Genomic DNA, 13,439 nt, shown 5'->3' with positions numbered 1-13,439 from the left:
GTAACTATATCAGTGTTTCCCCTAACCATTTATTTTTGTATTTTACATATAATACCATGCAGATGTAATTTAAGGTCCTATTCCTCATTCCTGCATAAAAGATTGTGGATGAAACTTGATTTGTGAAACCTAACCCTAACGAAAATAATAATAAAACCAAATAACTCTATATAAATTGTTTAAAATAATAATACAATAATTACTGAAACTAATTGTAAACTAATTAAATGTCATTTTATGGAAATAGCTATTTGTGTCACTATTTAAGGTGCAGAATGCAGTGGGTAGTGGAAAGAAACAGATTGCATGTACAGATGAACAGCCCAGATGGAACGCAGGGACATCAAAGATACTTGACAAGGCAGAGTAGCAATACAGCGAGAAGAGTAGAGTTGTGGGGACTCCCAGCACATCATTTGATGAGTTGGAGGCGCCACCTGCTGGAAGTACATGTGTCATTGGACTGTTGACACAAGGGTTAGGGTTAGCAGAAACCTATCCATGATTTGTTTTGGTCATAATAACTATGGAGTACTCTTGAAGATTTTGGATGTGGAAATTATTACATGTATCTATCTGTTGTTATTAAATTCTAATAACAAAAAGTTTATCATCCAGTTTTGGAAAAATGGAAAATTGTCTCGACCTACATGTTAAACGACCAACAACCAAACCCTTTACAGAATTGGTGGTATTTAGCTTTATTAAGAAAATACGGTAGATGAACATCACAGTCAGTAAAACATTTGGATGGATGCTGGATCAACAAAATATCACAGAAAGTTTGAAGGAGAGGTTCCATACACGGAAAAGCTCACGTTAAAGGGTTCTATTTGCTGTAGTGACATTTCGAGCACAAAGCTCTTCTTCAGATCTCTAACATCTTAGGAGAAGCCTTCCGTTTGACATGCCACTACAGCTAATCAAATTCTAACGTTTACACACTTAAACGTAAAGTTTTAGGTGTACTTAAAAGAAACAGAAGAGTGCCATGTTCAATTATGAACTCTACAGCCAACACATAACAAGCTAAACTATTTTGGAAAAACAGGATAGTAAGTAACATTAGTATCATTTTTCACAAGAATAAAATCATGAGGATATTTCTCAGTCACATTAAAATGTGCATTATACATATCGTGTGATTGGTGTAAAAATCATGCACATTTTCTATCTATACATCACTGTGATAATTTGGAGAATCTTTTTGGAGATCTCAACAGCGAAATTAAATTGTATGTCTTTTGTGCAAAATTGTCCCAGGTCTCAATTGACAGAAAGCACAAAAAATCTCTAATTTCCTTCAGTGATTCATCAAGTAAGAGTTCTGCTACTTCTTTGTATCCATACCTGTTAGCAGACAGAATAGATTGAACACCTGAGCGGCTTGGAATTGAGAGCATTTCACAATTTCTGTAATTTTACAAAGACAATCTGCTAATCAGACCTACTTGTAGCTCGGGTGCAGAGGGGATTGACCTTCTCTCTCATGCTTGATGTTTTTATGCTCAACACAGCTGCTTGTGTCAATTATCCTGGGAAAGGGTGAGTAGAGCACAGTTGGAGAATGATCGGAGAGGCAGCAGGATGCAGCCAACCTTTCCAGCATCCTGGACTAGTTCATCTGAATCAGATTGAGAACTCGGCTCTTCACGAGCTTCTTATCAGACCTGGCTATTCTAATTTATTGCAGTTCATGGTCAAATTCAGTTTTAAACCATTACACTCGACAGAGTAAATTCAAATTATTTGTCAGAACTAAATATCCAATTTGATTCAAAAATGCAGTTAGGTGTTCTCCGACACTGTTATGTTACAAGACCTCCCTGTGACGATGAAGCTGGTTATGATATAACGTACCACAGCTCTTAGAGAGAAGGATCAGGGAGAGGAAACAGCAAGCACATTATTCAATTTGATTGTTTTGATAAATCACACTGTCTTCAATCAACAGCTATTTTTTTTTTAGTAGAACATAGTCAAAACACAACTTTAAATTCTTCACTTCAGCTCTTCACATTGTGGGAAAACAGTTGCAACATCATTGAATTAGACTCATTCAGAGAGCTCACAACCCACAGGCTGTTACAACAGTTCAGTGAGCGTTTGAGAAAAGGGAATGTGATGTGATTGTACATCTACTAAAGGAGCCAATGGGACAGCGTGTGAATCAGAACATATGAGAGATGTTGGTTAAAGTTTTTATTGTCAATCCAATCACTCACACAGTCCTAATGAATTTTTGAGTGCAGATCTCATCAAACAATACTTAAAGATGTTTTGGTTCCCATTGTATTTAATGTTACACAATGTTTGTGAATTTGAAGCCAACTTTTCATGCTTTAATGAAAAGATCCCTAATTAGAGATCTCTAACTTTATATAGGTGCAGAGCTGAAACACTGAATATGTTAATGTTGTCAGTTTTTCAAATGAACACGTCAAAGACTTTGACTTTTGCTTCTGACTTTTATCTTTGTATTGTAAACTCTACCCGTTTCCTCTCCATTTTCTCTACCTCCCTCCTCCAAGCAGATGCAAGACTATCTCCTCGTCCTCAGCCAGAGAGAGCCCAGTGTCCAGAAGTGCGTGTTCATCATTCAGCCGTCTCACTTTCTTTCTCTTCCGTGCTGTGAGGTCTTCATCACTGCTTTGCTGCCTTTTAGCCGATCTTCTCTGATCTTGCTCATCCTCCTCCTCCGAGAAATTGTCAGGGTCTGGTAGAGAGCTGGGGTCAAACTCATCTTCGCTGTGATTGGCCAGATACGCCACCACCTCGTCCTCGCCCTCCTCTTCAGAATGCTGTCCGTGCTGCCTGCTGGCTTCCCTCCTGGCTGCCTTAGCCTTCAGCCTCTTTTCTCTGTGTTTGGCTTTCACTTTGCGGCTGTACTCCTGCTTGTCAAATTCCTGGTCTTCGCGTTTCAGCCTCTCCTTGGCCTTCTCCACGTTGATACCTGAAATTTCCTCCTCCTCCTCCTCCTCCTCAGTCACGGCCCGCTGTACAGGTGGCCACAACTGCACAGCCTCTCCTCCTTCATCAAAGGTTACTTTGGTGTTGACTTGGAAGTTTCTCTTGAGGACCTTCTTGGCCTCTTTGAACTTTGTTTCTTTTTCTATTTTCTTTTTGGAGCCCTCGGAAGGTTCTTCCCAATCGTCTTGCTCCTGTGTAAGACTGAAGACATCCTTTGTTTTGACTGTGAGCAGGTCCAAGTCTCTTAGGTCATCATCGTCCTCACTTCCGTCATGCGCACCCAGAAGTAGTATCCTCTCCTGATCCACATCTTGTTCATCGCCACTTTCCTCCTCCTCACCAGATTCTTCTGACTGTGAGTTTTGACCATCCCCAAGAGGAATGTTTCCTTTCAGCTGGGCCTTAAAGCTCCTCATCTCCTCTTCTTCTTCAGACTGCTCCTCTCTCTGCCCCTCTTTCTCAGCTGTCTGTGTCTGAGCTTTATTTAAGAAGCGAACTCTCGGGGCCACAGCGAGTCCAAGAGAAACCGCGTATTCTTGAATCTGAAGTTTTACAACGTCGAATACCTCTTTGTTCTTCATGAGGTAGACGGAGCGCAGGTATGAAACAAAACACCTCTGGGCTCTCTCCTTCTGCTCCTTCTCCTGGGCAAGAAAGGCTTCCAGCTTCTGCTGGACACTCTGCAGTTTGTTTGGGTTCACCTGGAATCAACCGGACAATGAAATGATTTAATACTCATGTATTCTACTGCATGTTCATCGCAGGAACTGGCACAGTTTAATCGGAGAGTTATTCTGAGGTCTTCTTGCCGGTTATGAATATCTTTTCTTTTTTTTTTAAATGTTGTATAGATATTTGTTTATATTTTTTTACCAATCTCTAATAAAGCATTTAACTGGCCCAACGTGAGTTGACTTTTATTTTGAAGGAACTTAGCTCGTTACAGCCCTGCAGCATCAGTCACTGTCAGTGAGTCACGTTACCTTGGCTGCTAATATATTAAAGAAATTAATTAATTTATCTATGAGGAATTTTCGCTATTCCAAATCCTGTGTCACATGTTACTGCCTGCGCTGTGCTGGGGGCATGACACTCACCTGCTCCATGTGAACATGGCAGAGAGTAAATGTATTGTTGTACTAGAAGAATATGAATGGACATATATATATATATATACACCTCCGCTACTACAACTCCATCCTAGGTGAAACACTGTAATATGTTATTTATTTTAGACTACCTCACCTGTTACGTTTTTAAAAGTTTTACAAATATTAATACTAATTTGTTTTATACATGTGATGTTTTATAGTTTGGTTCAATAAAAGAAAGAAAAGTTCCAAGAATGTTTGTGTACGCTATGAATTATAGTTTAAGTGCGGAAAAAAATCGGAATCAGCAAAAGTCGGTATCGACAGGTTAGACTCTACAAAATCGGCAATCGGGTCCGCCAAGGAAATTGCAACCAGTGCACCCCTAATTTTATCTGTCATAGACACACAAAATTCTAAGTGTACATCCCTGAGTGCTCCTACTTGTTTCCATGGTGTGGCCTAGAGATGGCTTTCTATTCTCTTTTGGACCAAACTCCATTCAGTTATCTGGTAATTGAAAGGGCCTTTATCGAAGAGTCTAAGCCATCAAGCAGCCAATACTTCCAAGTTTAATTTAAACTTTGAAAATATATTTACCCTCATGAAGACACACTGTTGGGACAAAATTAAAATTGATTAAAGATACTTTTTCTAAAATGGGTCTCACATTGCACTTAATGATATTTAAAAGCATGACTACCATAAATCCCCACACCTCACTGTGTGACCATTTTTCAGTGGAACTACTTTTGACAAAAAATTGTCACTGCGCAAAACTCTACAGGCACAACTTATTACTGAAATATCTAGTGAACATTTAGAAATTAGCTTGCTGTAGATTTGCCGGTTTTTATTGATATCGGTTATCGCCAAATGAGTTGTAAAATATCGGCAGATCGGATATCGCCCAAAAAATCCAATGTCGTGCATCTCTAGTTTCAATGATAAAATGTCTCTCAATATATATCTTGTCATCCAGTAGTCCAGTCTAGTGCATCCCTGTCTGAATGTTGTAATGTCCTGTTTGTTTGTTTTGCAATAAATTAAAAAGTGGAGTAGCCCTGGATGACATACTCTCTGTTTGCCCACTGTGACTATAGTAAGTGAGTCTGAGTGTGGTCTCACCTGTATCTTATTGATGGGAACCTTCTTCTCCTGCAGCTGGCGGACCATGCCCTTCTCCTCTGAGGGGAGCAGCAGCAGCAGGGCCTCTCCGCCCTCCTTGTACCTGGCAGTCCGGCCGACCCTGTGGATGTAGGTGTCTGCATCCTCTGGACAGTCAAACTGCAGCACCCAGTTGACGGTAGGAAAGTCCAGGCCTCTGGCTGCTATGTCAGTGGCGAACAGCACAGCGTTCTGCTTTCTGATGAAATCCTTGTAGACCTCCACCCTCTTCATCTGCTGCTGCTTGCCATGCAAAGCCAGGATGGGCATGCCGGGTCTGAGGCGGCAGAACACCCGGAAAAAGTACTGTACCTCCTTGCAGCATGCAAAGAAAACAATGATCTTCTTCTTCAGGTGACTCCTGATGAAGGAGAACAGCATGTTGATCTTCTGGTGGAGCTCACACACCACGTAGCTCTGCTCTAGGGTGGCCGGCGTGCTGAACTTTGCCTTCTCGTGCACCCACACGTACTCCGGGTCTCTGAGGCTCAGCCGCGCCAGGTCTTTCACTGACCTTGTCTGCGTAGCGGAGAACAACAGCGTCTGCCTGGACCTCGGAAGGTTCTCCAGGATGGCGTTGAGTGTATCCGCGAAGCCCATGTCCAGGATGCGGTCGGCTTCGTCCAAGACCAGCATGTGGAGGTCAGAGGCGTGAAAGGTGGCCGTCTCGTCCATGTGCTGCAGCAGCCGGCCCGGGGTGCAGATGACGATGTTGGTGCGGTGGATTCTCTCCGACTCGGTCTTCAGATCCTTCCCGCCGATGATGAGCCCCGCGGAGAACTCGTGGTTCTTGCCCACCTTGCGCAAGACTTCGAACGTCTGGTAGGCGAGTTCTCTGGTGGGGGAGACGATGAGCGCGCCGAGGCCGTCCATGGAGCTCCACTGCTGCCTATACAGACACTCGAGTATCGGTATGAGGAAGGCTAAAGTCTTCCCGGAACCAGTCTTCGCCGCGCCCAGGACATCTTTACCTCGCAATGCGAAGCCGATCGTCTGCCTCTGGATCTCAGTGGGTTGTCTGTACTGCGCCCCCTGTAGCCCCAGCAGGGTTTTCTTAGAAATAGGGAAGTCTGAAAACTTAACAGCGTCTTTGGTGTTGATGTCTCCGTACCTGCCTAGAAGCCTGTGGATGTACTCCCGTTCGACCTGCCAGTCGGGCTTTTTGTTGTCCGCCTTCACTCGCTTCACTCTCGCAGTCCTCTTCTTGTATTTTTTCTTCCACTTCTCAAAGTTTTTCACCGGGTCGGCGCCATCCTTCGTCTTTGCAGTTTTTATTTTCTTCCCGGAGGACCCTGGGCGTCTAGTCTCCATCATGTAATCCAAACCCAAGCACTGATCACCGATTGCCAGCGGCCACTCCAAGCACACGTGGGGCCACGATGTACGAACTCAGAGCTGTCCTCGTGTGAACGGGTGATAATGCAGGTCTGAAGCTGGTCTGACAATGGTCTGGAAAAGGCTTCAGCTTCAAGATCCGTAATTTAAAACAATCACAGAGAGAAACCAGGATTGGCACCAGACAACCCCCTGAACCACAGACCTGAACAGCGTGGAAAAGACCTTTTTCCGTCACGTCCAGTATGACGTGGTCATTACGCGACACAGTGGCACCACTTTCCCCTTTAGGTTGCCTTCTTCTTCTTCTTTTTTTATTTTTGTATAACTTTTAGATGCGCATTACCGCCCCTTCTGAAATGGAGTGTGGATCACAATGGTCTTTTCTACTATATGAGAAAGCAAAAAAAAAAAGAATACAAATACAAATACAAATAAATAATTAAATAAACCCCACCCAGAAACAAACAAACAAAATAATTGAAAGAAAAACAAACAAAAGAAATAAAAGAAAATAACAGAAAAATTTCTAGTCTATATTCTTCTAATAATTCCGGTCTATTCCAAGAAAATAAATACTGCTCTCTATCCCACATGCCCTGAGTTCATCTGTATTATTTCTTTTATATTAAATTTGATTTGTTCTCTTTCTAGTTTATGATGTAAAATCTGCCTTTCCTGCTGAGATTTTGGGCGATAAATAATGACATGCTCTACTGTTTCCTGACTACTACATTCTTCACACATACCAGTTTCATGCTTTCCAATTAAATTCAACATACTATTTAACCCAGTATGCCCAAATCTAATTCTGGAAATTATGTCCTCTTCCTTTTTATTCCTACTTATTTCTCTCATAACTCCGACCTCCTTTTGGATACTGTAGAACAATCTCCCTATAGTTTCCCTGTTCCATTTCTCCTGCCACTTCTTTTTCATTTCTGCTTTCACTATGCTTTTAACCTCAGCCTTACTATAATTTACTACCATATTTACGTCTCCTTTTTTTGTTGCACTTTTTGGATATTTATCTGCTTATTCTTTTACATCGACACCTATATGAGCTGGATTCCAGATGAACTTTACAGTTACTCCTGCCTTATTTATTCTGTACACAGTTTGGGCTATCTCCAGCATTATGTCCTGTCTAGCTTCTGACTGCATGTTTAAGAAAACTGGTTAATGAACTGCTTGAATCTGATCCTATTACCACTTTGTTTGGTTTACAATTTTCTATCCCTTCTAGGGCTAAAAGAATAGCCAACATTTCCCCTGTAAATACTAAAAGTTTATTATTAACTCTTTTATTTGACATGACATTCAACTCTGGGATAATGAATGCAATTCCCACTTTATTATTGTTTGAAGCATCATTAAATATTTGAATAAATCCAGAATAATATTCCTCTAGGTACTTGTTAACCTGGTGTTTATCTATACCTTTTTCTTTCTTCCATTTTAACAGGTGCATGTCAACCACTAAATCCAAGGTGGAACATTGGAGAACGGTACAGTGGGGCTCAACATTAATTCCCCTATCCCTATTTCCTTAACTGCGTCTCCTATCGTCCACCCAAAGCTCTTGATCTGTCGTTTCTCCTTCTCTTGACATATTTGTTACACCTTCTGTGTATAATGACTATCCTTTTGGCCCTTTAAGTTTGCCCAAAAGTTTAACGCAATCTGATTCCTCCTGATTTCTAATGACATTTCATTCATCTCCACTTGCAAGGCTGATACTGGGTTTGTTTTAATAGCTCCACAGCAGAGTCTCAAGGCCTGATATTGAATTGTATCTAACTTTTGTAATAATGTTTTTGATGCAGACTGGTAAACTATACAGCCATAATCTATCACTGCCCTGATTAGTCCAATATATACAGTTTTCCCCCCTGGTGACATACATGGGAAAAATATTAATGCGTTGTAGATCTAAACTTGGCCTGTCGAATTAGAGCAACTCAATTGTTATGAATTTTATAGCTTGGATTGGAAAATCAGTTATTGAAATATAGAATTGTTGAATTCAGAGGCAACACATTCAGATACATAATTTCAATGCCCAAAAATGTCAGTACTTCAAAATTTAAAGGGAAAAATTCACAAATAATTTCAACGCTGAAAAAAGTTTTGTGGTGAGACAGATTCACTTCCATATTTGTGTGTGGATTTGAACACGCACATCCCAAACTCACGCACAATTCTAAGATACTCTTAATTTTCACTTGTAGAACATGTCTTACACATCTGTGACCATTGTGATACTATTTTCTCTCCATAATAATACATCCGTGTTTATGCCTTGAAGCCTGCTTGCAACCATTCTTTCTCCTCGCGGAGAGAGGGAGGCAGCACTTCCGGATCACATGCCGCCCAAAAACAAGAATGTCCGCGGAAGTTTATTGAATTTGATTTCAAAATAAAATAAATTGTTCCAACTAATTGGTTAAACGCTCATTGAAAACATGAACATAATAATACATAATTCATTGTACTAATAGTGTGAAATGATGTGTAAACTTTAAAAAAGGTATGTAGGTATGTACATTGTTTGGCTGAAAATAATTTAAATTGCTATGAAACAATCAACTCCAGTGAGTTCAGTTTAGTGAGTTATATCCTGGTTTTCTTCAACAGATCCAAATACTGCACTTAAGAAACCCCTTGTAGTGCTGGGTTTGCTTGTATATACTGGACCAAACATGCTGGCGTTCTGGAATCAGAGGCATGATGTTTAACATAACAGCGTTTATGCTGGCCCTCACTTCTACACAGACATCTATTTGGCTCTACTCCCATTGCAGAAATAAAGGCCGAACAACAATGCCCCCTCATTCATGGTTCCTACCATTTATACAGAACGGCAATATGGAACGAAGATGCAACATTCCTGCCTGGAATAGGTTTGTTCAAAGGGATACTGTAATCCACAGGTCTTTTTCTCCACCATGACATTCTTTTCATAGCATGATAAGTAAGGGTGGAACTCACCATATGGGTGGCTGTGGGTCAACAGGTAGAGAAGTCATCCACAGACTGCAACCTCGGTGGTTTGATCCCGGTCAGCATGTCTTCCCAGGTGTCCTTGGACAAGACACCTCTGACAGCAGTGAATAAATGTAACAGCAAATGTGGTAAATAGCAATAATAACCCTCTATGAATATATGTCAACGGGTGAATGTGACTTGTGCTGTAAAAGTGCTTTGAGTGGACTATAAGACTATAAAGGCGTGATATAAATACAGTCCATTTACGAATATATGAATCGTTTCTTTTTTCTATTTAAATGTCTCAGGAAGCCATGGCAGTGAGATGAACAATAGCAGGACCCTGGAAGTTAAGCAGCTACATGGAATATTCAGCCATTCTTTTTTATAATATTTATTATTCACACATTATACTTGTTCTGAAAATAGAACATTTTGGGTCTATTTATTTGTGTTTGATTGGAGTTCGTTTTTAGAGAGCACTGTTATCGTCGTAACGCCATGTGCGTCGTTTTATTTTGTATGATCTGACCGGAAATGAATGAGCTATCACCATGTCTGAACTGACACAGGTCTGCGAAGACCCGGACCAATAGACAAGACAGTCAGACCACAAACTAATACTGAGATATTATTGTTCTCCACAAATCAAAGCGAATGTTCGTCATTTGAAGCTCCTGTACGCTACTGCAGCCCGCGTGCTACATGAGGCATGACAGAGACACAGGACAATGAGGTAAACATTAGCTTCAGTCTGCAGAGGGGCACAGGGGCTGCGATGGTGAGGTGGGAAACTGTGTGTACATGTTCCATTGTGTTATTTGTCCTCACACCGAGAACTCGACACTTTAAGCTATCCTTGAATGAACGCGGTTAGAAATTATCTGTGCTCGCATATGCTTCGACGACTGTCAGCAGCACGTTAGCTCAGCAGCTAGCATCACCCGCTCAGCTGTCACCGTGATGGAGTCTGGAGTTACATCAAAGTTCGGAGCGTTCTGTTGTATACTAAGTATCGATGATGTGAAGATGTATTGAAGAGAAGTCCGCCGACACCGTCTTGATTGTATATAAAGGTTTATTACAAAAAGACCAGCATCGATTACAAGCCCTGCAGAGCTTGGAGAGTGTCCGGCCAAAATGACAACCCTCCCGACTCTTCTTGGGGGTTACCTTTATAGGCCCATCGTTGGCTTGAGTAGGAACATCTGGTTGATCCAAGATATGCTATGTGAGTCGTAAAACTTAGAGGGGTCAAAAGGTGAGGTGAGGGGTCATCAGGAGACCCTTATCTTGGCATTCCAAAGAAAGAGATGTAAACACTTATTCCCCTCTCATTCCATATATGGACAAAAAGACACTACAGTTCCCTGAGACTCAGGCCTGTGAGCAGGGCCGACTCTAGCCACTTTAGCCCCCCAGGCAAGATTGTGACTGGGTACCCCCCACCCACCCACTGAAAACGTGATTGTTGCATAATATGTCACCTTTAAATCTACAATACAATTGGAAGTGCAAAAATAGAATGTGTCTGAATACTGTCTAAAGCCACTGTATATGCTCCTTCTCATAAGGTGGAGGAGGCTGACCAGATCTACTTGCTGATGAAGGAGGAGTATCGGATTTCTAGGAATGTGCGTTTGGCTTGGTTCCTTGGTAAGCTTAACCAAATCATCTGGCCAGTCTCGAAGCCTGAACTGGTAAGTTAATCCTGCGCCTTATGCCGGCCTTACACCTTACGACTTTCAAGCGATTTCACTGTCGTAGACAAATTTCCATTGTCGTAATAAAATCATGAGAGTTTTGCGAGAGTTGAGGCGCGCTCCCATCATCTCGATCGTTGGGTGTAAGGCGGTGATCTGAGCTGTATTTTTCTCATCTTGACATTCCGATAAAAATCAACCGTGTTTGATATCATCGGAAGTCTTTAGTCTTCGCTCACGCAGATAGTATCGTGAACATTGTCTACAACCAATAGGTGAGCTCTTTCCAGAACCAAACAGGAAGTAGAAAAGCATGTAGCGGTCGGGGAATACAGGCTGCAACATTGCATGGAGACTCCGGTGAAGCCTCGAATGCTGCGGTTTTGAAACTACCTGGTTGCGTGAATGGGGACAGAGCAACCAGGTAGTTTCGAAACCGCGGCGTTCGAGGCTTCACCGGAGTCTCCGGCGATGCTGCAGCATGTATTCCCGTTATTTCCACATTCTGCGGCTTCATCTCTTTTTCTTGTTGGCTTATATTTTCTTTACAGACCATTGCACACACTAGGACACCTAGTGGCTAAAAGCTGCTGGTTGCTAGACTGCGACTAAAAACTCTGTGACTTATGACAAATTGTCTTTAGATGTGAGAGGGTGTCAGACTGATATCTTTAAAAAGTATTTTCAGTGTCTTCTCAAAGTCGTCTAGTGTATGGGAGGCATAACTTCTGTTATCTGTCGTCATGGTAGTGGCTAATTTTGTGCCATGTATACTTCATTTAGCTTCACTGCTTTGCTTTGTTTGACTTTGTTTTATGTCTGTGTTGGTAGCTGCTGTTGTGTTATTACTATATGCACTGACATACAGTACACACACACACATGCTCATGCAGCCCATTGTATGACAATTTGGTCTATGTCAAGTGTAGCTACACTACTGTAGTACAAGATAAAAATTAAAGGAATCATGGTAACTGTTACATCCTGACTACTATGGGTGACTGGGTACTGCAAGTAGGTTTGGTTAATAATTACCACATTTTATTAACCTCAAAAATGTTTTGAAAAATTTGTCACTGATGTCATGTTTCACTCTCAATAAATTCCCAGCTGAACTCAGAGAATGAATTGGACTTGTTGAGCATCTTACCGAAAGGATGGCAGCCAGATTTCTCCCCCGGCGTGTACCCCTATATGTTGATGCCGTCCACTCGGGCCACCTTCCTAGCCCGGAGGTACCGCTTCATCATCGAGCTGGACCTCAGTCCTTCGACAGGGATCGTGGTAAGATGTGAAAACAGTTTATGGTTGTGTGGTTGTTTCCCGAATGAACACAGTCAAAAAATTAGATTAAAAAAAATGGCTGGAGTGTTCTTTTCCTTGCAAACCACAAATTTTGTCATCAGACAAACATCAGACAGACACAGTGAGAGACAACCTGCAGAACATAGTGGAGCATTTGATAGCTAATGAGCCAGTTATTCGTCTCCGACATAGGTAGAGACAATACAGAGGCAGAAATCATGATCATTCAGGTAATATAAAGCAGTGTGGGATTCTCTGTTTTATAGCTGTTGGTACTGTGTATCAGTATAGAATAAGGCCTCTCGCTGTAAAAAATGCAATACTTCAGTCAAGTTACTGACTACAGAAATACATTTGTACTTGGTGTTTTCTGTTCTACAGGATGACAGCACGGGAGAGATGATCTTCGATGAGGTTTTTCATGCCTTGTCAAGGTGCCTTGCCGGTCTGGCCCAACCATTCACTGTCCCGGGAACTGATCAGCTTTTCAAGCCTAAGATCTTCATCACAATCTTGGCGTATTCGTCCATTATCGGCCTCACTTCCCATCAGGTCAGGACAGTAGCTTACATGTCATCTCGTTTTAGGTTTACTGGTGTTATATTGGTGTGTAAAAATTCCAAATGTTGCTAAAAAGGTCCAGCAGGTTTGGGATGAATGATTTCAATGTGAATCGAGAGAGAGAGAGAGTAATTTGACACTGTTGAAATGTGGTTTCATGTCCTCTGAGAGCTGTAGTTCACTGCAGTTCTAAGAGGATCACTGTGCAACATGAAGCCTTTCTACATATTTTAACAGGACTCATTTGCACCCAAGTGCAATTCAATGTATCAAAATGAAATAATCTTTCCAGAGAGCTCTCTTTTTGTTTTACATTTCA

General features: G+C 41.6%; 2 protein-coding genes across 7 annotated transcripts in view; one reads left to right on the top strand and one right to left on the bottom strand.

Moving 5' to 3' along the window:
• Window positions 1-685: 685 nt before the first annotated feature.
• On the bottom strand, window positions 686-6,826 carry ddx10 (DEAD (Asp-Glu-Ala-Asp) box polypeptide 10). The gene is made up of 2 exons (XM_035647871.2): window positions 5,190-6,826; window positions 686-3,671 (listed from the first exon to the last, which is right to left on the bottom strand). Exons 1-2 carry the CDS (start codon window positions 6,540-6,542, stop codon window positions 2,514-2,516), a joined length of 2,511 nt encoding a protein of 836 aa, XP_035503764.1. The 5' UTR covers window positions 6,543-6,826; the 3' UTR covers window positions 686-2,513.
• Window positions 6,827-10,095: 3,269 nt separating this feature from the next.
• Window positions 10,096-13,439, top strand: part of szt2 (SZT2 subunit of KICSTOR complex) — a 101,292-nt gene continuing 97,948 nt past the window's right edge. For all 6 annotated transcript variants that reach the window (XM_035648930.2, XM_035648931.2, XM_035648928.2 and 3 more), the window contains exons 1-4: window positions 10,096-10,287; window positions 11,126-11,251; window positions 12,365-12,538; window positions 12,941-13,111. In XM_035648930.2, the coding sequence (XP_035504823.1) occupies window positions 10,264-10,287; window positions 11,126-11,251; window positions 12,365-12,538; window positions 12,941-13,111 (495 nt within the window). In that variant the 5' untranslated portion in view covers window positions 10,096-10,263. The remainder of the gene's footprint in view (window positions 10,288-11,125; window positions 11,252-12,364; window positions 12,539-12,940; window positions 13,112-13,439) is intronic.

Source organism: Scophthalmus maximus, chromosome 7 (genome assembly GCF_022379125.1).
Source record: "Scophthalmus maximus strain ysfricsl-2021 chromosome 7, ASM2237912v1, whole genome shotgun sequence".
Taxonomy (NCBI): Eukaryota; Metazoa; Chordata; class Actinopteri; order Pleuronectiformes; family Scophthalmidae; genus Scophthalmus; species Scophthalmus maximus.
The sequence above is the reverse complement of the archived record's forward strand: the minus strand, read 5'-3'. Positions and strand labels throughout refer to the sequence as shown.

Excerpts from the sequence above, each read along its gene's own strand:
- ddx10 (XM_035647871.2), bottom strand. The coding sequence starts at position 6,542 with ATGATGGAGACTAGACGCCCAGGGTCCTCCGGGAAGAAAATAAAAACT. Across the intron at positions 3,672-5,189 it reads TTCCCATCAATAAGATACAG|GTGAACCCAAACAAACTGCA; the intron begins GTGAGACCACAC and ends GGTTGATTCCAG.